Source organism: Vanacampus margaritifer, chromosome 7, assembly GCF_051991255.1.
Source record: "Vanacampus margaritifer isolate UIUO_Vmar chromosome 7, RoL_Vmar_1.0, whole genome shotgun sequence".
NCBI lineage: Eukaryota > Metazoa > Chordata > Actinopteri > Syngnathiformes > Syngnathidae > Vanacampus > Vanacampus margaritifer.
In genome coordinates, this window is record NC_135438.1 from 16,276,429 (window position 1) to 16,297,634 (window position 21,206).

At 40.0% G+C, this 21,206-nt stretch overlaps 2 protein-coding genes across 3 annotated transcripts in view; one reads left to right on the forward strand and one right to left on the reverse strand.

Moving 5' to 3' along the window:
• The window catches only part of wdr19 (WD repeat domain 19), a 21,281-nt gene extending 3,685 nt beyond the window's left edge, over nucleotides 1–17,596 (forward strand). The window contains exons 1-37 of one of the 2 annotated variants that reach the window (XM_077569919.1): nucleotides 135–359; nucleotides 797–888; nucleotides 973–1,038; nucleotides 1,125–1,250; nucleotides 1,494–1,609; nucleotides 1,698–1,813; nucleotides 1,975–2,055; nucleotides 2,934–3,046; nucleotides 3,259–3,432; nucleotides 3,507–3,577; nucleotides 3,658–3,824; nucleotides 3,990–4,110; nucleotides 4,176–4,282; nucleotides 4,383–4,499; nucleotides 4,606–4,761; nucleotides 6,187–6,334; nucleotides 6,889–7,102; nucleotides 7,443–7,602; nucleotides 7,726–7,836; nucleotides 7,916–8,025; nucleotides 8,140–8,197; nucleotides 9,077–9,223; nucleotides 9,311–9,393; nucleotides 9,473–9,556; nucleotides 9,649–9,795; nucleotides 9,972–10,096; nucleotides 10,194–10,303; nucleotides 10,538–10,606; nucleotides 10,686–10,763; nucleotides 11,093–11,189; nucleotides 11,270–11,394; nucleotides 12,292–12,373; nucleotides 12,803–12,953; nucleotides 13,688–13,811; nucleotides 13,918–13,994; nucleotides 14,193–14,309; nucleotides 16,859–17,596. In XM_077569919.1, the coding sequence (XP_077426045.1) occupies nucleotides 354–359; nucleotides 797–888; nucleotides 973–1,038; nucleotides 1,125–1,250; nucleotides 1,494–1,609; nucleotides 1,698–1,813; nucleotides 1,975–2,055; nucleotides 2,934–3,046; nucleotides 3,259–3,432; nucleotides 3,507–3,577; nucleotides 3,658–3,824; nucleotides 3,990–4,110; nucleotides 4,176–4,282; nucleotides 4,383–4,499; nucleotides 4,606–4,761; nucleotides 6,187–6,334; nucleotides 6,889–7,102; nucleotides 7,443–7,602; nucleotides 7,726–7,836; nucleotides 7,916–8,025; nucleotides 8,140–8,197; nucleotides 9,077–9,223; nucleotides 9,311–9,393; nucleotides 9,473–9,556; nucleotides 9,649–9,795; nucleotides 9,972–10,096; nucleotides 10,194–10,303; nucleotides 10,538–10,606; nucleotides 10,686–10,763; nucleotides 11,093–11,189; nucleotides 11,270–11,394; nucleotides 12,292–12,373; nucleotides 12,803–12,953; nucleotides 13,688–13,811; nucleotides 13,918–13,994; nucleotides 14,193–14,307 (4,044 nt within the window). In that variant the 5' untranslated portion in view covers nucleotides 135–353 and the 3' untranslated portion in view covers nucleotides 14,308–14,309; nucleotides 16,859–17,596. Of the gene's footprint in view, nucleotides 1–134; nucleotides 360–796; nucleotides 889–972; nucleotides 1,039–1,124; nucleotides 1,251–1,493; nucleotides 1,610–1,697; nucleotides 1,814–1,974; nucleotides 2,056–2,933; nucleotides 3,047–3,258; nucleotides 3,433–3,506; nucleotides 3,578–3,657; nucleotides 3,825–3,989; nucleotides 4,111–4,175; nucleotides 4,283–4,382; nucleotides 4,500–4,605; nucleotides 4,762–6,186; nucleotides 6,335–6,888; nucleotides 7,103–7,442; nucleotides 7,603–7,725; nucleotides 7,837–7,915; nucleotides 8,026–8,139; nucleotides 8,198–9,076; nucleotides 9,224–9,310; nucleotides 9,394–9,472; nucleotides 9,557–9,648; nucleotides 9,796–9,971; nucleotides 10,097–10,193; nucleotides 10,304–10,537; nucleotides 10,607–10,685; nucleotides 10,764–11,092; nucleotides 11,190–11,269; nucleotides 11,395–12,291; nucleotides 12,374–12,802; nucleotides 12,954–13,687; nucleotides 13,812–13,917; nucleotides 13,995–14,192; nucleotides 14,310–16,858 lie in introns of those variants that run through there. The other variant, XM_077569918.1, reaches the window with a different exon arrangement.
• Nucleotides 15,993–21,189, reverse strand: LOC144054703 (transcription factor AP-4-like). Its single transcript, XM_077569921.1, has 7 exons — nucleotides 20,842–21,189; nucleotides 18,516–18,681; nucleotides 18,262–18,360; nucleotides 17,951–18,121; nucleotides 17,652–17,798; nucleotides 17,276–17,446; nucleotides 15,993–16,962 (listed from the first exon to the last, which is right to left on the reverse strand). Exons 1-7 carry the CDS (start codon nucleotides 20,928–20,930, stop codon nucleotides 16,807–16,809), a joined length of 999 nt encoding a protein of 332 aa, XP_077426047.1. The 5' UTR covers nucleotides 20,931–21,189; the 3' UTR covers nucleotides 15,993–16,806.
• Nucleotides 21,190–21,206: the final 17 nt, after the last annotated feature.

Consider the following 21,206-nt stretch of genomic DNA (forward strand, 5'->3'; position numbering starts at 1 on the left):
TCCATCAATACAACTTGAAAAATATTTTATTTCCCCTTTCATGTTCCTACTCGGAACATAAGGCAAGCGAACTCCCTCAAATCCGGTTTACAAAACCGGAAGCGATCTATGAAAGATTTTGATTGGCTAAGGACTGTTGCTATGACTTCTGTTCCAGACGCTTTGGAGTCTGCAAATTCACACATACACGTCTTCCACAAACTTATTCTTTCACCACGTGTCTGCCCAGTACAGTAATTAATCTCTTTTCAAACGTATACTGAAAATAATTTTAAACGAGGTAAAAACATTGTGGCATCAAACCGCTGCACGCATCGAACAGAACAGAACATCAAGTATCTAATCTCATCAAGATGAAGGTTGGTATTACGTAAATATATATTTGTTTTATTTTTGAGTTGCTTAACATCATTGAGTTCAAAGGGATGAATATGTCTTCACTTAGCTAGCAACTTGCTAACGGCAGTGCTAATTAGCTATCGAAACTTTATAAAACATTTTGACATGTAAAACTGCTTTTTCATATCAGCTTCTTGTTAAATTAATCAAGTGTATAGTACATTACACAGCTAATGGATTAGTACATTTCTTGTAATTTTATAATTTGCTTGTGCTCAACAAGTATTTATTCTTCTACACTTTATGTACAAGATGCACAGTAAAAAAGATTAGGTTATTTGCCTGCCATACAATTTCCTGAGCGAGTGAAAATATGTTTGATATGTTGTGTGACTTGTGTCTGTTGAAATGCATTGAATTTATTGGAGCCACATGTCTTTTTTTTTTGTGTCCACAGAGCATTTTCACCCTCGTAGACAATGCTTGGATGGGCTCGAAGTTATTGTACAAGTGGCAGAAATCCCTTGGAAATTATATAGCTGTTGCAGGGTGAGTGAAAATGGAGCCTTCTTTAAATCCAACATTTGACCTGACTAACCCCACGTGCACAATGCGTTGTATGCAACCCAACAGACAAGACAGCTCAGTGAAAATATTTGATCGCCATGGATACAAGTTGACTGAAATCAGCCTTCCTGGGTACGTGTCGGGCATAAACAATTGAGAGCAAAGATGTTTTTATTGTTGAAATAATTGCTTATTTTATTTTTCCCTCACTCATTTAGACGCTGTGTGGGGATGGACTGGGACAAGGATGGGGACATTTTGGCAGTGATAGCAGCAAAATCCAGCTCCATATACCTTTGGGATGCCAGTGTCAATAAAACATCCAAGATAGACAGTGGAATGAGGTAGGAGTATACTTGCATTCAATATGTTGCAAAAGTCTTGCGATAATAACTACATATAATTAACTAGAATGTAGTAATGGCAAATAAAACAACAAAGCTAGTGGAGATTTAAAAAATATATATATATTTTTTTACTGTATATTTAATACTAAACATTTACTAGCAGTATTACCAAAGTTGCTCAGACAAACAAACCAATTTTGGAGGTGGAATGAATAAAAAATAAAGCATTTTCCCTGACAGAGATCATATTTCTCTCATCGTGTGGTCAAAAACGGGCCCCCTGCTGGCAGCTGGGACTGCCAAAGGAAACCTGTTAATCTACAATCAGCAGACCTCACACAAGATCCCAATATTAGGTACATGACATAACAAGCATGATCATTTTCATCATTTCAACTCACTTTGTGTGATTTTCTTTCAACTCTGTTCATCGTGCATTTGTAGGCAAACATACCAAAAAAATCACCTGTGGCTGCTGGAATGCTCAGAATCTACTGGCTCTTGGCTGCGATGACAACAATCTGAGCATCAGCAATCAAGAGGGGGACACCATCCGAGAGGTAAGTCACATGCAACACAAAAAAAACCACATTGTCAGTTGCACGTATGGGTGAGTCATCATTTACAGGTGCTCTACCTGTGTGCGGGAAATACGGGTATCATCAGATCATAGTAACCACATGTAGAAACACTGTACTAAGATGACATGTCTTTGTTGTAGATAAAACTGCGCGGCGCACCTGCAGACATTTACTTTTCTATGATGAAGACAAGTGAAAGGACTTCACAAGGAGAGAACACTGTGAGTGTGTTTAGGCACACTTTCTTACACCACTTGCATTGTTTTGAGCAAAGTGCCGTGTGTTTTATGGTAGAGATAGACCGATAAGAACAGTATGTTTTTTAAACCAAGGGTTAATTTCTTGTGTGTCTATACCACTGTGTTGGGCTTTTTGTGTTTTGCTTTATTGTTTGTTTGTTTGTTTTAATGGACTTGAGTCTGTCAGTAAAGATGTCTCATCTTAACACCGATGTCAATTATTAGTAGTAAGGAGGCTGATAACCGATATTTGGAGCCGATATTCATTCATATATTATTAGCGTCAACATTTTAAAAAAAAATGCCAATCTTGACTGTTGTAATGTCTTACAATATGTTAATTGAACAATTTTTCAAACATTTCAAAATGTAGCCTTTTTTTTTTTTATCTTAGACAATAGACATTCTTTTCAATTTCTAGCAAAATGTTCAGGGCTCTCCCAAGGTAATTAGTACGTCTTAAAAAGTGAAATGGAAACTTAAACAAGTAAATACCATAGCTCTCTATAGTTTTCTACAGTAAATATTTTTTTCCCGAAAATTTAAAAATACCTCAAATCTTAAACTTTCACATTTCTTTGTTTTAATGTCGAACAAAAACAAAAGGTTCAGAAGGTTCCCAGTGTCAGCAGCATCTCTTATAATGTTAACTGAAAATTTGAATGAATGAATACTAGTTCCCTGATATTAAAATGGGTTTAGATTTACCTTTTATCAGCTGTGAGATTATTTTAAAAAAAAAAGGTCGATATCGATAGTGGTCAAAATGCCCAATATCGGCGCCGATAATCATCCAGGCCCTATATTCCTATATTATAGAATTACATTGCATATTATACTTACTGGCATTTTTACTGTAGGTGAGTGTCTGCGTGGAAAAGAAAATCCTGGTCCTTTTCAGCGTCACCAATACAGACGACTGGTATGAGCTGGCATTTGAAGCCAGTTACGGGCGCATCGTCTCTTATCGCTGGTACAGCACACACACACACACACACACACACACACACACACACACACACACACACACACACACACACACACACACACACACACACACGATGAACCTTACACAGTGTCTTTGAGTATTAAAAAATACACACTATAATTCTGTATTATTATTATTATCATTATTGCAAAAGACACATGACAAATATTCTCTGGGATTTTTTTTTATTCCATCAGGTTTGGTGATGGGTATATACTGATCGGCTTCTCGCACGGATACTTTGTGGTCATTTCTACTCACATCAGAGAGATTGGGCATGAGCTCTGCCAGGCCCGGAATCACAAAGACAGTCTTAACAGTGTAGCCATCTCCTCAGCATTAAACAAGGCGGCGTCTTGTGGAGACAATAGGTATGTACAGTTTAATAGAGGTAACAACTAAGTGGTCAAAAATGAAACAAATTAAATTTCTGTATACATTGCAGCATAAAGATCCATGATCTCTCTGACCTCAAATACATTAGCAATGTGATTCAGCTGGAGGATGAGACGAAAGGTGAGGACGTTTCCTGCTATACAGTAGTTTGAAATTTACCAACCATGCCAACAACGTCTCTTTGACTCTTGTCTGCTCAGGTCTGGACCAGCTAAATTGGACGGATGATGGCCAACTGCTGGCAGTATCCACACAGAAAGGCACTCTTCACGTCTTCCTCACAAAGCTTCCGATTCTGGGGGACAGCTACGGAACCAGACTGGCTTACCTTACGTCTCTGCTGGAGGTCACAGTGTCAAACTATGGGGTGAGGACTTGCATTGCTGGAACCCAAAACTGACTGAACAAAGGCTGCGGTAAAAATGAACTCATATTATTTGGTCAAGTGTTGCTTTTGATGCCACTTCAGTTCACTAAACGAGACTCCTCACTAGACTCAACTGTGCGTCTTAATAACTCCATTGTTTTGCAGGTACCTCCTGTGACCATTCAAGTGGAAGTCGAACCAACTTTCATTGCTGTGGGACCCTTCCACGTTGCTGTTGGGATGAACAACAAAGCCTGGTTCTATGCACCGCTTGAACAAGAACCTGGTGTGTGTCATTCATTAAGTCAAATCACTTCACGCAATTTGTTTTACTGGACTATTTATGTTTAGCTTTTACCAAACTGAAGGAGATCGAGTACTTCGGGACGGTTGCCAACATGTGCCTTAATGCAAAATATGCTGCAGCATTGTTTGATGGGAAAGTGCAACTGCACATGGTAAGTCACGACTATTTGCGGACTATGCCTATTAGCTCATTAGCTTGTTACAAAAAATAAATAAAAAAATCCATGCATGTTACCTTTGTTTGTCTTGTAGATCGATGGCAGTGAGCAGGAGGAGAGAAAACAGATGAAGTTGTTCCCAGATGATGACAGAAAAGGTCGTATCCTTTGCCACGCCCTCACCGCCGACTTCCTCTACTACGGCACCGATGTAAGACTCATGTTTCATTTATCTGCATTTAGAAAAGAAAACTTGTATGATTCCTGTTTCAATGTCCGTTCACTGCATTTCTTGTATTCTTCTGCTGCTCTTCCAGTTAGGCAACGTTGTGTGCGTCCTAGTGGAGGATTGGGAAACTGTCAGCACTTATAGCCACGCTGTGGCAGTGAGTAAAGTTTTCCCCGACGTGAACGGCACACGGTTGGTCTTTATTGATGACAAGAAGAGTGGCTTCCTACTCACCCTTTCAAGTGTGAGTACATGCAGTGTTTACAATGATTGACATACTTGTGATTGGCTGAACATTTTAGAAACAACATGTTCTTCCTTTTCTATTTCCATTGTTACAAGTAATAGTCGATTGTTAACCTTCCCACAAACACTTGGTAGATTCTAGGGCTGGGTTTAAAAAAACGAATAATTGATATTATATCGATTTCCTTTTTCGGGTCTGATATCTATTCATAAAACCACAAATTGATTATTTTTATATCTCTTTTTCCCATAAATGCATAAGAAAATCGAATTTTAAAGGCTGATTTATTATTATTTTTGCATCTTACTGTTTTCTTGAAATTTACTGTTCCAATGGATTTAAAAGTATTTTGTTAAAGACCTGACTTATTGCACTAACCCCTGGGCGTTATTTGACCATTTTTTGGCTTTTTGTTGGTTCTGACCAAGCCATTTCAAAATAAAATAACGCCCAGGGGTTAAGACAATTCAGAATCTTTTTATTTATTTTCATAGTTATTGAATTAGAGTTATGAAAATTTTTCATCTCATCCTTGGTGATGTCAATGTTTGTGTAATACTTAAGTGATCATAATATTACTTTCATGAATAAGCTTTTAACCAGTTACTGCCTCCGCAGAATTTAATTTGGGATTTAATGTTTGTGGAGATTTAATTGAAGTAAATAAAATCGAGTCGGGGAAAAAACTAAATTGAATCGAACTGTTGTGAATCAAAATTTAATTAATTTAGGAAATTAGAATCAATACCAAGCCCTAGTTGGTACATCAAGGCATTGGTGCCAAAAGTGGTTCAAAAATGAACCATTTTAACGTGACTTGAAAACGATGACCATTTTGACCTATAGCTTTTTTCCCATAAAAATCATTTAATAGCTATAGTTTTGGCCGCGTGGTGGGCCTAGTGGTTAGGATGTGTGTCTCACAGTTCTGAGATTCAGGGTTTACAGAAAATCCCGTCTCACAAAGGTTTGGCGTTGGAAATGGAAGCAAGGTATTTTTTTTGGGCAGTTTTGAAGACTTCATTGCTGCATTTGTAAACCTGTTGCCACGTATTACGCAGAATGGGCTTGGCTTGGTCCATGAGAATCACCTGTAGCGATAAACTTCTGATATTGTCTCTAAAATGCAGCTTTCATTGTTTGGAATTTGCGGGCACTTTTCCTTCTGTGTCATCATTTGATCCTTCCCCTTTAAACAGAAGCTTTCCAAAGACGTTTGCTTTTCAATTATTTTTTGCTAGCTTCTGGGCCTACTTTTTCACTTACCTATCATGTAACCGAGATGAGTTGTTTGACAAGAGGAACATGCGGATGCGCCTGATTTTTCAAAGTAAAATCTCTTTATTTTAAACTCTGATGTTTTGTTCAGTTTCTCTGTGTGGCCTTCCCTGCTCAAATTTGGGCGTTCGTGTGTCGTTCCAGGCAGCCGATTTGTGCCTTGAGCTACCGAACTTCTCCCCGACCATCACTGGAGTGCTGTGGGACAACTGGCACGCTGACAGAGTAGTGTTTGTAGCTTTCGACGATGACAAAGTCTATACTTACGCTGTGCATAAAACCACTATATATGGTAAGGAAATGCCCCCCAAATTTTTTTGGACAATAATATGTTCTATGCAGCCCCACTAGTCTAAATACAGTATTTTGGTAAATATTGCGTTAGTGGAATATGAGTCAAATATGAGCAAAATCCAGCAGTTTTTATCAATATCAGAAGGCGGCCTTTTGCTCACAGCACAGCTTCAGAAAACAGGTGAGCTGTGATTGCTCATTGTCTGAGCAACTGTGATGTCATCTTCAGTCAACAGCAAGTGGCAAAATGGCCGCCCCCTGAAATGGATAAAAATGGCTGGATTTTGCTCCATAACTCATATTCCACAAATGTAGTATCAATCAGGATGTCATGTTTAGACTAGTGAGGTCACATATAACATATTATGGTCAAGAAATGTTTAAGGTTGACTTTCACTTGAAACACTTTTTATTGTTGTTATTTTGTTTTAGGTGTAGGCATATGTAATGTAGTGGTTAATGCCGTTCAGAGTGATCATGTGATTGACTAGTGACCATATCAACAGAGCTGTCCTTTTAATTTATATTTCACGTCTCCGCCTGGTCACCTAGGCCCACGAGTGGTGTTAGTTGGAAGCACTCCACTTCTCTCCTCCCACAAGCCTTTGCTGCTCTACAACGGCGTGCTGACGTGCCAGACGGAGAGCGGCAAGATCAGTGAAGTGGCTCTGAGCACACACTCCTTCCTTGAACACTCAACAAACACACCGTCTGGGTCACAGCCAGATCTGGGCAAACAGCTTACGCAGGCCCTCCAGCTTAAGAGGTTAGTTAGGCCTGCTGCTTTTGATTGGAGAGCTTTGATTTCTTGACACTACCAGCTTTCATAATTTTCTTTCAAATGTTCGTTGTTTCATGTCAGAGCAAGAAGTCTCCCTGTTAACTCTGCTAACCAGATTTGTATTTTTTATATATTTCTAGTTAGTGTTGACACTGGTCCCTAAATGTTCCTTATGAGTTTTAAATATCTAAAAACACCCTGCACGGGGATTTGATTAACTTTCCTGTTTACCTTGTGTGTATTTCTCAAGTGTTTTTAGTCTTTTCTTTTTACAAAGACAGCAGTTGGTGAATTCTGACTTGTGTGCGCTTGCGCCCCTCCTCAGGTTTTATGAAGCCTGGGATCTGTGCTCGACTGAGGGCAATGAGGCCAACAAGGCAGAGACTGGCAAAGCCTGTCTGGTTCACATGGAGGTCGAGCTGGCCATTCACTTCTACCGCATGAGTGGCAATGTGGGCATGGTGATGTCGCTTCAGGCCGTCCAGGTACAACTATGAGTGGTGGAGGTTTGGGCATTGCTTGACAAGTATCTTTGGCGTTTCTAGTAATTGAAGTATGAAATATGTGGAATCATGAAGAAACATTAATTATTTTTTTCCCGTTCATAGGGCATTGAGGATAATAACTTACTTGCAGGTCATTTGGCTATGTTCCTGGAGGACTTTTGTCTTGCTCAGGACCTCTATCTGGCCTCAAGCTGCCCCATCGCTGCCCTGGAAGTGAGCTATACACACACGGTTTTTGGGCATAAATATTCTAAGCTAACTTGTTGTAAATTGAATTGTGTTTATTTTGTAGATGAGGAGAGACCTGCTGCACTGGGACAGCGCTCTGAAGTTAGCCAAGGGATTAGCAGAAGACCAGATTCCATTTCTGTCCAAAGAATATGCCGTTCATCTGGAGTTTATGTAGATACACAGCCAGACCATTCCTAATCCTGTTTTCATCTGAAATGTTTGATCTCACGCATCATTTGGTTCTCACTCTGTCTGTCTCTCTCTCTTCTCTCTCTTACCCTCTAGTGGAGACTACATGAACGCTCTGGCGCACTATGAGAAAGGCATGACTCATAATAATAAAGTGAGTGCAAAAGATTAATTCTCTGTTATGACAAAATAAGGAGATGAGTACATTTTAGTTACGTTTTTGCATTTTTTTTCTGTGTGTATATACTTACATACATACTGAGGTTGGCCTTCCTGTGTGGAGTTAGCATGTTCTCTCTCCCCATGCCTGCATGTTTATGTTTTTTTTATACTCCGGTTTATTCTCACCTTTCATAAACTGACGACAGTGGATTGTCCTTAGGGGGTGTACTGTGAATGTAAATGCGAACCAGTTCAGGGTTTAGTCTGCCTCTTGACCAAAGTCAGCTGGGATTGGCTCCAATACTCCTGACCCTGAAGCAATATTTAAAAAGAATAATTTGTTATATAATACAATTTGTTATCTTTATTGGTTGAGGTTTGCAGTTTGGTGTCATAATGAAGTGTGAAGTGAATGCCTTTCCATGAGAGTCAGAATGAGGAGGAACAGCTCTCAGCATGCAATATTGTATAACCGTTTAAGCACAATAATGAACATATTGGGAAATTAATAACTTTGTAATAGTGTAAAGCAAAAACTGATCATTATTTTCTTTGGAGCAGTACTATTATATGCTCACATGGTACCCCATTAGTCAATAGTATAATTTGGTGAGGAAGAAACATTGTCTGGTTTGGATAAAAATGACACTGTAGTTATTATTATTATTATTATAATTATTATTATTATTATTATTATTATTATCATTATCATTATCATTATCATTATCATTATCATTATCATTATTATTATTATTATTATTATTGTTATTGTTATTGTTATTTTTCTTCTTCTTCTTTTTATTATTATTATTAATGAATGTTGTACTTTCTGGTCCACTATTTTCTTACTATCCTTTCCTCCGCGTTGCAGTTCCAGGAACATGATGAGGTATGCCAAGCAGGTGTAGCCAGGATGGCCATTCGGATGGGTGACATCAGGAGAGGAGTGGCACTGGCTATTCAGCACCCAAGTAGAGTCCTTAAGAAAGAATGTGCAGCCATACTGGAAAGTATGAAGGTAAGAGTTGGATTTTAGTGTCGGTTGTGTATCTAAACGCCTGTGTTATTTTTGTGTATGTATTATATTGTTGTTTTTAATTCATAGCAATTCTCTGAAGCTGCTCAGCTCTATGAAAAAGGACAGTGCTACGACAAGGCAGCATCGGTTTATATTCGCTGCAAAAACTGGTGAGATGAGGCCCGAAAACACCAGCACTCAGACCCTGAATGTGTCCTTCAGTTGTCAACCTTGAAACAACTCTTTTAGGGCAAAGGTGGGAGAGTTGCTGCCTAATGTCACCTCTTCCAAGATCCACCTGCAGTATGCTAAGACCAAAGAGGCGGATGGGAAGTAGGTTCTTCTTGACGTATCTAATGAAATCAAGACTTTTTGAGTGAGAAAAAAAAATCCTCGAAACCAACGTAAATGATTGTGTTCATCAGTTATAAGGAGGCAGCACAAGCCTATGGGAGCGCTAAAGACTGGGACAATGTGACTCGCGTGCTGCTGGATCACCTGAAAAACCCAGAAGGTGCTGTTCGCATTGTCAGAGAGACACAGAGCATTGAAGGAGCAAAGATGGTGGCCAGGTGGGACAAAAGAGTGTTTGGTAAAGTACACCTGCATACTGAGATTCAATACAAAAGTTGGGTCAAAATGTCTGCCTAGACAAAAAGATAACACTCACTTTTACCAATAGGTTTATTTCTTGTAAAAACAAAACAAAAAAACTTGCAGATCTGATTTGGAGTTTGTGTCTTTGCAGATTCTTCTTGTCGTTGAATGACTACGGCTCGGCCATCCACTTCCTGGTGCTGTCTCAGTGCAACGATGAAGCTTTCCAGCTAGCGCAGCAGCACAGACAGATGGAGGTCTACGCGGACATAATCGGTCTGCGACTATCAACTCTTGCAAGTTTTGCCCTATTTGTTGTGTTGACTAATGCAAAAATAACAAATGCACACGGCCGCTGCTGTGTGTTCACCAGGTTCTGATGCAACACTGGAGGACTATCAGAGCATCGCTCTCTACTTTGAGGCAGAGAAGAACCACCTGCAAGCTGGGAAATTCTTTCAAAAGTGTGGACAATACAGCAGAGTAGGAGCTCTCTTTCGTCACTGTGGATGGTTGACTGGTTAATTGTACCTTCCGCCACCTAGTGGATGAGTGTTTAATTGTTCTGAGTGTCACTGAACAAACAGAACCTTAAACAGAACATTTGTCCTAAATCTTGAAAATCATTTCTGACCAGTTAATTACCAGTTACATTTGGATAATTTCTCTCAGTAATCACTTGGCTAAAGCATCAACTTCTCTTGTTCTCTCCCTCAGGCATTGAAGCACTTCCTAAAGTGTCCTAATACGGAAGACAGTCTGGCTCTGGACATGGCCATTGAGACAGTGAGTGATCACATGTGGTGCAAAATCAGTGTTATCAACATTAAAAAATCATGTACATTATGTGTGTGTTTACTAACAGGTGGGTCAAGCCAAAGACACCTCCCTGACTAATTTGCTAATAGAATACCTCATGGGAGAGAGCGACGGCATCCCAAAGGTGATGATTACATGACGTTGTAACATTTAATATTTTATTGTGACGATTCCAGCCTAAACTGTTTATATATGCTCCCTGAGTTGAATGAGATAAAGCACAAGAGCTGATTCATCAATGCCCTTTACAAAGATAATAAATAATGCTTTTATTTTAATTACTCCAATTACACAGCAACTATAGAACAATTACAAAAACTACTGTATTATGTGTCTGCTCTTTCATTTAGAAGCAACTATCAGAAAATAGTTTCTGCCTCAGCAATGTCTGAATGTGGGATTATAATAAATGTTTTAAGCATGTTTTAAATTTTTTGTGGTTTTAATTTTGAGGATGCCAAGTACCTGTTCCGACTCTACATGGCACTACAGCAGTACAGGGAGGCCGCTCGCACTGCCATCATCATCGCTAGGGAGGAGCAGAATGCAGGTAGGATCCCTTCCACCCCAACAACTTTTTACCTACCATTGCATCATAATACACTGTGTTTTTTTGTGTGTCTCTATCAGGTAACTATCGTAGCTCTCATAACGTGCTGTTCAGCATGTACACACAACTGCAGGCCCACAAGATAAAGATTCCTGCAGAAATGGCTACTAACCTGATGATTCTGCACTCCTACCTGCTGGGAAAAGTGAGTGTTGATAAAACAAATAGCTTTGTTAGACATGCATTTGTAAAATTGATAGCCAGAAAAAACAATAAAATATTTTTTGTGAAATAGGTTTATTGTAAACTTATTTGACTCTTTTGAGTTCACAATTCTGTCTCTGTAATGAAGAAAAACATTCTGAATATCAAAATAATAAATAGATTGTTCCATTAAAGGAGAAGTCAACCTTAATAATTTCTTGACAATAATATGTGACCTCACTAGTCTAAACATGACATTCTTTTTTTTTTTCTGGAGTCATGACATTCTGATTAATATTACATTTGTGGAATTAAGAGTTATCCAGGCGTTTTTATCCATCTCAGGGGGCGGACATTTTGCCACTTGCTGTCGACTAAAGATGACATCACAGTTGAACAGGGCTCAGGCAACAACCAATCAGAGCTCACCTGTTTTCTGAAGTTGAACTGTGATTGGTTGTAACCTGAGACCTAAGCAAATGTGATCTAATTTTCACTGGATTTAGCTGTTTAACTCATATTACATATATATATATATATATATATATATATATATATACACAGTAGATGTAAAAAAGTCTACATAGTGTTTCAACACCGTCTCTGGCGGTCATATGGTATTCATAGAAAGGTAGTTAGAGTCGTAGCTTTTTTTTTTTTGTGGAACACATAATATGCCTCCCCTAATAGTTATACACAGTTGTTTTGTTTATACACAATGAATATAAGGAGTCTACACAGCCCTGTTCAAATGCCAGGTTTTAGTGATATAATAGACACAAATATGAAATTGATACACACCAACCAAGGTAAATTTGAGTTGAGTGCTTTATTGCTTCTCACTGTACAATGACAATAAAGACAAAAAAAAAAGATTAAAAAGTGTGTTTCCATACAGATCCACATCAAGAGAAGAGATCACCTTAAAGGGGCACGTATGCTCATCCGTGTCAGCAAAAATATCAGCAAGTTTCCTGCACGTGAGTCATGACACAATTTCAACATCTTATCCTGTTTAGGGTTGCAGGTGGGCTGGAGCCTATCCCAGCTGACTTTGGGTTTAGAGGAAGGTTATTGGAGGAAGGTTGATTGACTGGCCTGATTGCCAGTCAATCACCGGGCACATATACAAACAGCCATTCACAGTGACACCTATAGACTGTCTTCAGTGAACCTAATATCGCCCTCTAAAATAATGGCCTAAGTCATATTTTTATTTTTTTTTAATGCCTGAAACATCTCCTCAGGGTACTGGCCACGTAGCTACATCGTTTGTTAAACAGATCATTCAATTCTACTCCTGAAATGAAATTATTAATGATATAAAATTATTTGTAATTGGCTCATTTTTGCCCCCCAAAAAAAAAAATATTTTACCAAGGTCTCACTTGTCTGTTGTGTTGCCACAGATGTTGTGCCCATTCTGACATCGGCGGTCATTGAATGTCATCGAGCCGGGTTGAAGAACTCCGCTTTTGGCTTTGCCGCCATGCTCATGCGCCCCGAGTACCGAAATGAGATACACCAGAACTACAGGAAGAAGATTGAGGCTATGGTTCGGTGAGCAACCGTCATGATCAACTCTCCTGACATCAACTAAATTCACATACCACACGCAAGCACACGCATACATGCTGCTTTGTTTTATTTCAATGTTGCCAAAATGTTGATCTATTTTTTTTACTTTTTGAAATTTGTTTTGTCTTGAATGAAGGGGGGGATTAAACTTTACCTTACTAACTTCACCACTAGATGAAGCAGCTACCTAGTAACTCAAGAGTGGGTACATACAGCCCACTTTAATCAGACCCATATAGTTTTTACGGTACATGTCAAGAGTCCTGGATTATTTGTTGCATTCACTCTAAAATTGGTTGATTAAAATTTATTCATTCGTGTATATTTTATTCATTAATACAACACAATCATTGTTAATTGTGAATGTTAAAAAAAAAAAAAATACTAATACAATTTTGTATATCCATTTAAAATGGTTTTCGTTAAATTAGCCTAATTAAATGTACTGTAAAATTGTGAATGTTTAAAAAAAAAAAAAAAATACTAATACAATGTTGTCTATCCATTTAAAATGTTTTTTTGTTAAATTAGCCTAATTAAATGTATTGTAAAAAAATAACCCATACAATGAGATTATATCATTATTATCAAAATGAACTATTTTACATAAGCCTTATTTTGACCTCATCTACGAATGATCTGTCACCATATTCAGTGGGATACACCATGTGGTCACCTATCTTTCCTTCCTTCATACATGACTTTAATCTGGTTAGGCGTCCAGATACATCAGAGTTGGAAGAGGAAACTACCCCGTGTCCGTACTGTGGCTTCCAGCTTCCGCAGAATGAACTGCTGTGCATCTCGTGCAAGAACAACCTGCCTTATTGCATCGCCACAGTGAGTGTGCGCTATCATTCATTGGGCTGACCAAACACTTTGAACAATTTCTTCCTCGAAAATCACGTCTTGTGTATTTTGTTTCGCTTAATCGCCACAATGATAGGGTCGTCATATGCTGAAAGAAGACTGGTCTATGTGTCCTCATTGTGAATTTCCTGCACTCTACTCGCAGTTCATCCTGTAAGTGACACAATGCACACGCTGTTATTTGGGACGATCATTGATGCTATAAATAATTTAACAAAGCCACATTTCGGTGAGACAAAATTAATCCATTGTTTATTATGACTCCAGGTTTCACAGTATTGTTTGAAAAATAGCGCTTTGAATTTCTAAAATTCTAAAAAGGTGACTGCTTTGTCCTTGATATGATTTCAGGTTACTGGAGACTGAGACAGCGTGTCCTATGTGCTCAGAGACTCTGAGTGCCCAGCAAGTGAAGAAGATCAAAGATTGTTCCAAACACTTGCAGACAGATCAAGTGGATCAGTGAAGGTGAGCATGAAAGTGTAATATGTAGAATGGCTGTCTTTTGGTCAGCCTGCAGAATTTTAATAGAATTCAAATCAACTTTTACAAAATTTAAATTTTCTGCTGAAGCACTCATTTAAACTAGATGTAGAGTATAATGTGAACTCACTACTGTTAACATTCAAAACTTTAGGGCTCTTTAATTTACTGAGTAGTTATTGCATTCATTTTCTATAAATGGGCAAAATTGAGAATAGTTTTTAAGAGTAACTAACCCCGCCAATCAACGAAGATGCTTAAAGGCTCACACTACCTGACACGATGTACAGTATGTCATCCAAGTACGTATTGTAGGTAATGGTGGTTCATAATACAGCACACCTTGGGTACAAAATTTGATTAGTCTTCAATGTGAACATTGTGGCAACTAAACACTTAAGTCTCATTATGCTTTTGCTGGACATAAAAAAAAAATCATGTAAATTAAAGATCAAGCACGTTTTCATAGAAAAGTACAAATTTTATTTTTTATTCTTTATACAAAGGACTGTTTACCCAAGTTTCTTTTTTTAAACAAAAATATAACAGTTTCTCATTGACGCGGACTAAAAAAAATGACAAAAATATAAAACACCAACAAATGTAAAATAATGATGGAAAGACAGAAAAGCGGATCACATTGAACAAAATTTGTCAGTAAAGAGCGTACTTAAAAAATAATAATAATGGAACTTCCTCATCATTGTTTCAGGCAGTAGAGGACAGCAAGTGCTTTAAACCAAATAGCTCAAAATTCACTGAAAGGCATCAGTGCTGAAATACAATGTGTACTGTACAGACCTTATTGTTGAAAAAGTTTTTCTCAGTTGTACCCACCAAAAGTCCAGGTTGACTTTAGGCTGCGGCCTCCCATTTGACAGAATTCCTACCCATCCCCAAAGCCCTTTACTGCCCACATTGCATGGAACACACTAGTCTAACCAGATGGAACACCAATGTCAGATTGTGAGCAGCAGCGTCCACGTACATACTAAACCCTTTTCACGTTCAACACGTTTATCAAAACAAAAAGAAAATGCCTGTTACACAATACACAACACATTAGTAACATGCATTCCGTCTGCAACAGAAATGACGAGATGAAAAGACAGCTCCAAACAAATGGAATGTTTACAGCATTAAGTTGTGTTTGGAAATAGAACACAGAGTTCCAGTTTAAAAAGAAAAAGTTCCAGAAGAACATCACAACATGAAGCGATTCAGAGATGAGATTTGGCCAGTGCTCATTTTGGACTATTGTGGTATTTGAATTAAACAGTGACCGATCACGTTGTATTTAACAACACTGATCACTTAAGTAATAGTCCAGCGCAACCACACGAGACAAATTTTGCCACATTTGAAAATGTTCAACTCAGTGCTAGTCAGCAGAGCACCATGTTGGCAAACAGCACCTCGTAAGAACGATAATGATATTCTTTGATACAAGCGCGTCACAACTATACTGTTGGTGTGGCATGCACACCTATTAGCGGTGCATAGTAATATTCACCTTGTGTATAAATGGACTGAAGATGCAATTGCATAAATAGCAAACACTTCCAAGTGCAGAGTCACTGAAAACAACAAACCATGATCAGAAGTTGCGACTGGGAGTCTTTGGTGGAAAATGTGAAATTGTCATGCAGGCTAATGTATTTGAAGAGCACATCACATTTTCGTCTTTTATTAACTAAAGAAAAAGAAGAAAAAAAAGACTATCAATCAGTCAAGCTGTCTGAGACTGACCGAGAAAGCCCACCAGCTGTTACCAGAACACTGGTGAACCAACATTTAGTTCTCGCCTTAAGTCAGCAGATGCGCTTTGGGTGGCTCACATTTTGGATCTCAAGGCAACCTGTTCCTTATCATACCAAATAAACATCCAATTTTTAAATTAATCCCACAAGACAATGCAGTTCCGTAACCCTGACAGGGTGTACAGTATTTCCAAAAACACTTAAAAAACTGTCAATCGTTCAATAGCTTATATTCTACAAAATCTATTTTAAGGGCTTAAGCTGATAATTATATTCATTCAAGTAAAATATTTTCCTTTAGTATCGTTCCTGTAATTTAAGTCTGCGTGACTTGCCTTATTTATAAAAACAAGACTAGGGGAAGAAGTCCCCTCTTCTTAATCAAAAAGTCAGGAGCTGCTGCTTACTGTATTACATTCAGTTTTCTATTGTAGTAAAAATGTCAATTTGCAGCACAAATAATATCGCCAGCGCCTGGCAATGGAAAACAACTGGGAGGACGGACCGACGAGTAGCAGCCTCAAGAAGCCCCACTTGGCCTCCTCTGCACGCTGACACTCCTCGTTTTCAGTCGGACAATTTACAATACGAGGGCGACAAAGAAAAGCGCTTCACCACAGGAAGCCGGAGCTCTGAGAGATTTTTTTTTTTTTAAGTAGTCAAACTTCTGGATGGAATCTTACAGTGAGATGGTGTTAAGTGTTTGTGAGTTCACGGCACGATCAGTTCATTGAGCAGTCCTCTCCCTCTGTGTCCGTGTCTGTGTCTGAGCAGGCGGTGTCCATGGCGACGTGGGCGGGGCTTACTATGACAGCTCGTCTCTGCTCCTCCTCTGCGCTCGCTCTCCTCTCCTGAGTGCGTTCGATGTGATGGATCGCCTGGGAGGAGCGAACGGATGATGCAGCAAATATTCAATTAGTCACAATGTGAGGTACACCTCCACAGTCCAATGGATCCGATATGAGAGCTGTATCAGACATTTTTTTGGGACATGTTTATTATTGTGGTTGTATTTCATTCTACTGTTTCTAATATTTTGGTTGTAGTATGATACTGTACACCAGGAGTATCGACATCTAGGGTTTTTCCCAGTGCTTTATAGGCATTTCTAACCCCCTTTGATACAGCTCACATATTGGAAGCCATTCGATTGTGCACATGTGGATAATCTAAAACATGCAAAGGACATACTTGCACAATGGTGTCCAAGTTTTGTCTCGACGTGGACACGGTGCTGTTGTGGAGAGATGAGCTCATGGTTACCACGGTGACGTGGTGATGGGGTTGCTGGGTTAGTGTCGGCGCTGGTACGATGACTGTCGGGTGGTGGGTTGAGGCGATGGGAGCGGGAGGGGCTACCACCTGACGGTGCATACAAATCGCTGTTACATTGTAGGCAAATAACAGGTCACTTCAACAATGTAAATACGCAACAGTAATGTATTCAGTCATGTCTAATTATTCTGAATACAAGCAAAAACTGTAGTTTGTAATAAAATCATTTGTATTTTTTGCCATGAGTCTTTTATAGAGGTGGACTTCACATGTATGAATGTTTGTGACAAACCTTGGGACTGTGAGGTGGTTTGTCTGCAGCTTGGATTTGCTGAAGCCGTAACAGAGTCTGGCTCTGGAGCTGCGCGTGCTCCTCCTCCACCTGCTGCGTGATCACCTTGAGACGATCCGGGTGCCCTTGAGTGTCCAGAGAGCGCACCTGCATCCAATCACGTAAACAGACTGTAGTTCCAGCTCAACTTCATACAATCTCGTTTTACATGTGAAAGACGTCAGTTATTAAACACATTTCTCAGCATTTCTAACCGGACCCGAAACATCCGGCAATACTTAGCTCAATGGTATGCTCACCTGCTCCTCCAGCTGCATGCGTGCAGAGCGTTCTCGGTCCAGTTGCTGGCGCAGCTCGAGCATTTCCCTCCTCAGCTCTTCCACCTTCTCCTCATCTAGAGTGTCAGGAGACCCAATGCCTTCATCCTTCTCCTCCGCTCGCCTCCTCTTGGGCGAGGAACCACTAAACTCCTGCAGTCAGATTGGGGGAACAGGGTGAGACAACAGTCACACACACCATACACTGACTTAAAGCAACATGATGCTTCGCACAAAGGTTCACACAAGGTATGAGAGAAGCTGTCAGGGCAACATAACAGCACTTGGCATACTTGTATGAAGTGTTTGAGCTGGTTGTTCTGTGACATGAGCTGCGTCTTTTCCTGCTCCAAGGTGAAGATGTAGTCTGCTGTCTGTTGCAAGATGGCCGCCTGTAGCGAGAACCAAAAGTGAATAAAGCTCCGTTTACACCAAGTAGAATGGATAACACTTTTTGCTTAAAAACAGCAACAACAACAAAAAAAAGGTGTCTATATGGTGGATTTTCAACTATTCCGCTAGGGCGTTCAATTCTATGATTATGTACCTTGCTGAGTTTTTCTCCATCTGTGTGGGGCAGGAGAGTTTTAAGAGACTGGAAGCCCGCGTTGATGCTCTGCATGCGTCGCCGCTCGTTGCTGTTGGCGATTTCGCGTCGGATTCGCCTCTCTTGGTCCTGGGCCGTCTCTGGACTGAAGGGGATGTTGGCCAGACTAAAAGAAAAGTCACAAGACATTAGGTAATCATTTGTATTTATATGAGTCTAGTAGAAGCTGCTAGTAACATCATCACAGGAAATGTAAACGCTCAAAAGTTGGATAGATGCGATACTTCAGTTGACAAGATGTGCCACTGACTCTCACACAAAGCATCCATGCTGGACAAAAATACAACCACAATAAAACATAATACTGGATCCGACAGACACTAAAATAGAAGACATGGCCTAACTTTACTAAGACTTAATCTTGACATCTTCACATTCCTTGGCTTGAACCGCTTCTGGGTCACAGAGTTGAAATGAACCCTATGAGTTGTAACCCACATTCAACTGCAAGATTGTCACTGAACATTTTAACCATTAAAACGAGATTTACGCGCGGACAACTAACCTGAGGAAACAAACCGGTAGAACTTGATCTGATATGTTTATAAAACACTCAAGGTCAGACCGCAAAACTGAATTTTCAACTTTGTGGTTACTAGCCAGTAACACTGGCAGGAAAAACAAAACAGTGTTTAAAACGACTGTGAAATGCATTTATTTCATTGGATCCATCATGAACAGCTACAAAGATGATATTGCTTAGGTATTAACGGTGCCGACAGAATTTAACATGGCTACATGTATTTGGTTTGTATAGTACTGCATCAGATAAAAAAAATAAATAAATAATGCTCCTTAAAACATGCCCAGAGAAGTGTAAACATTACAAAAGAATGTGAAACTTTGGAGTTCTGGTTTCAGATTTCTAGCCTGGGTTAACATGACAGGCTGGAGTTAGTGTTTTAAACATGGTTTCAAGTGAGGGCTATGTGTTTTTTTGCTTTCCTTTTATATCTTACATCTACCGCCCCCCCCCCCCCTTTCCTTTCATGCCATCCTTCTAGTTTTCTTCTTACCTTCATTCATTTGGTTAATTGAAAAAGTATGTTAAATGTAATTTTGGAAATATCTGGTTAAAGGTTCCAAAAGATTGTAGTTCTTAGTATCATTGTGGCATGCTTCATTTAACCGCCTATTAGTCTTGTTTGCATTTATTTTGTTATTTTTATTTACTTTTGCTGTAGGCCGCCCCCTACCCAGGTGTGCCTAATGAAGTGTCCGGGCTCGCTCTTAAGATAGCATCAGTTGTTCCAAATTATATGTTGACTAGTATAGCTACTACGAATACGCAGTTATTCATAATCATAACCTAACCGTTATTTTAAATCTTATTATAAATATATTTTATGTAATGAGCTTTGCAGGGCTTCGGTGTGGCGAAGTTTCTTTTTAAATTTATTTCTAAGAAACGAGCTCGGCTGTCGGCTTCTGTTGTGGCCGCCAGGAGCTGCGCACCTACAACATGGCCGCCGGAGGGCGCGTCGGCCAGCTGGTAGCAGCACAGTGAAATGTGACTCCTCTCCTTTCCTCCAGTCCACGCTGAGCACAGAAGCAGCAGCAGTAGGCACGCAGCAGAAGGCCCCCGGGCACCGAGAAGAACAATGATTTCGACCGTTAGCGCCAAGCTAACTCTTAACGTTCATTGCACTCCCCAAAACAACACGATTAATGGCCGCGGGGGTGGCCCAACCTGTGTGCTCGCTAAACCCCCCAAAGCCCAGTTCGGGCTTTTAAACGAGAACAGAGCGCGGTTGGAAAATTGTCACGCTGTGTTAGCTTGGCAGTTAGCAGCGCAACCGCGGCGACATAAACGTGAAAGTCGCAACGCAAGCTTTAATGGTCCGAACGTCTTTCACATTGGTCCAACGCAAAATGTTATAAATAATAAGCGCGTTCCAAAATGCATGTTTGATGAACCGAATTTGGTTCAAAACAGCGAGACTGTGGCGAACACGTTAACCACCACGTGCTCGACTGGAAATGCGCTGTATCAATTTCATGTCGTTGATTTACATATTTTGGGAGTGAATGCCCCCTTAAGGTGTTCCGTGGGGCAAAGCTTGACCCTCCCGCTGACGAAAGACATACCACGGGCGACTCTTATGTATCGTCTGTTCGCACGGAAGGGCTGCAACTCAGGTAGTAATCCGCCACTTTGTACAACCTTGCTGCCAAACTATCGCATGCTAGCAGCTAACGGCTAGCCCGCTGCGTGGAGTCGAGACCGCAGCGCACCGCCACATCTACAACGTGCTTCGAAACGTACCTGCACAGTCCCCCGATAACATCCTTCTCAGTCTTCTTGAACTGCTGGAGGTTCGGTATCTTCTCTGTCGGCATCATGAAATATTCCATGCTTTCAAAGCCACCCCCTGAAACGCGTGTTTTGCCCTCTCTCCCTCCCACTTCTCTCCTTCGGGGGAAAAATGTGCCACAAAACGCACAGTTACTGTAGTATATTCTAGCAGTCACTCACACGCAAGACGCGCGGTGACGAGAAGACACGGATTCGAAAAACAAAAGTTGTAGCTGTTCACAGCTGATGGGGTTCCCTCCAATGCGTGTGTGTGCGCGCGCGCGTGTGTCATCTTGCCTCCGCCTACTACGTGTTTGTGTGTATGTCTGTTGCCT

Bases quoted from the DNA above. Each gene is read 5' to 3' on its own strand.
- LOC144054703 (XM_077569921.1), bottom strand. From the start codon at position 20,930: ATGGAATATTTCATGATGCCGACAGAGAAGATACCGAACCTCCAGCAG. The intron at 18,361-18,515 runs GTACATAATCAT...TTCTCGCTACAG, and splicing joins ATGGAGAAAAACTCAGCAAG to GCGGCCATCTTGCAACAGAC. The intron at 18,122-18,261 runs GTATGCCAAGTG...ATCTGACTGCAG, and splicing joins AGCTCAAACACTTCATACAA to GAGTTTAGTGGTTCCTCGCC.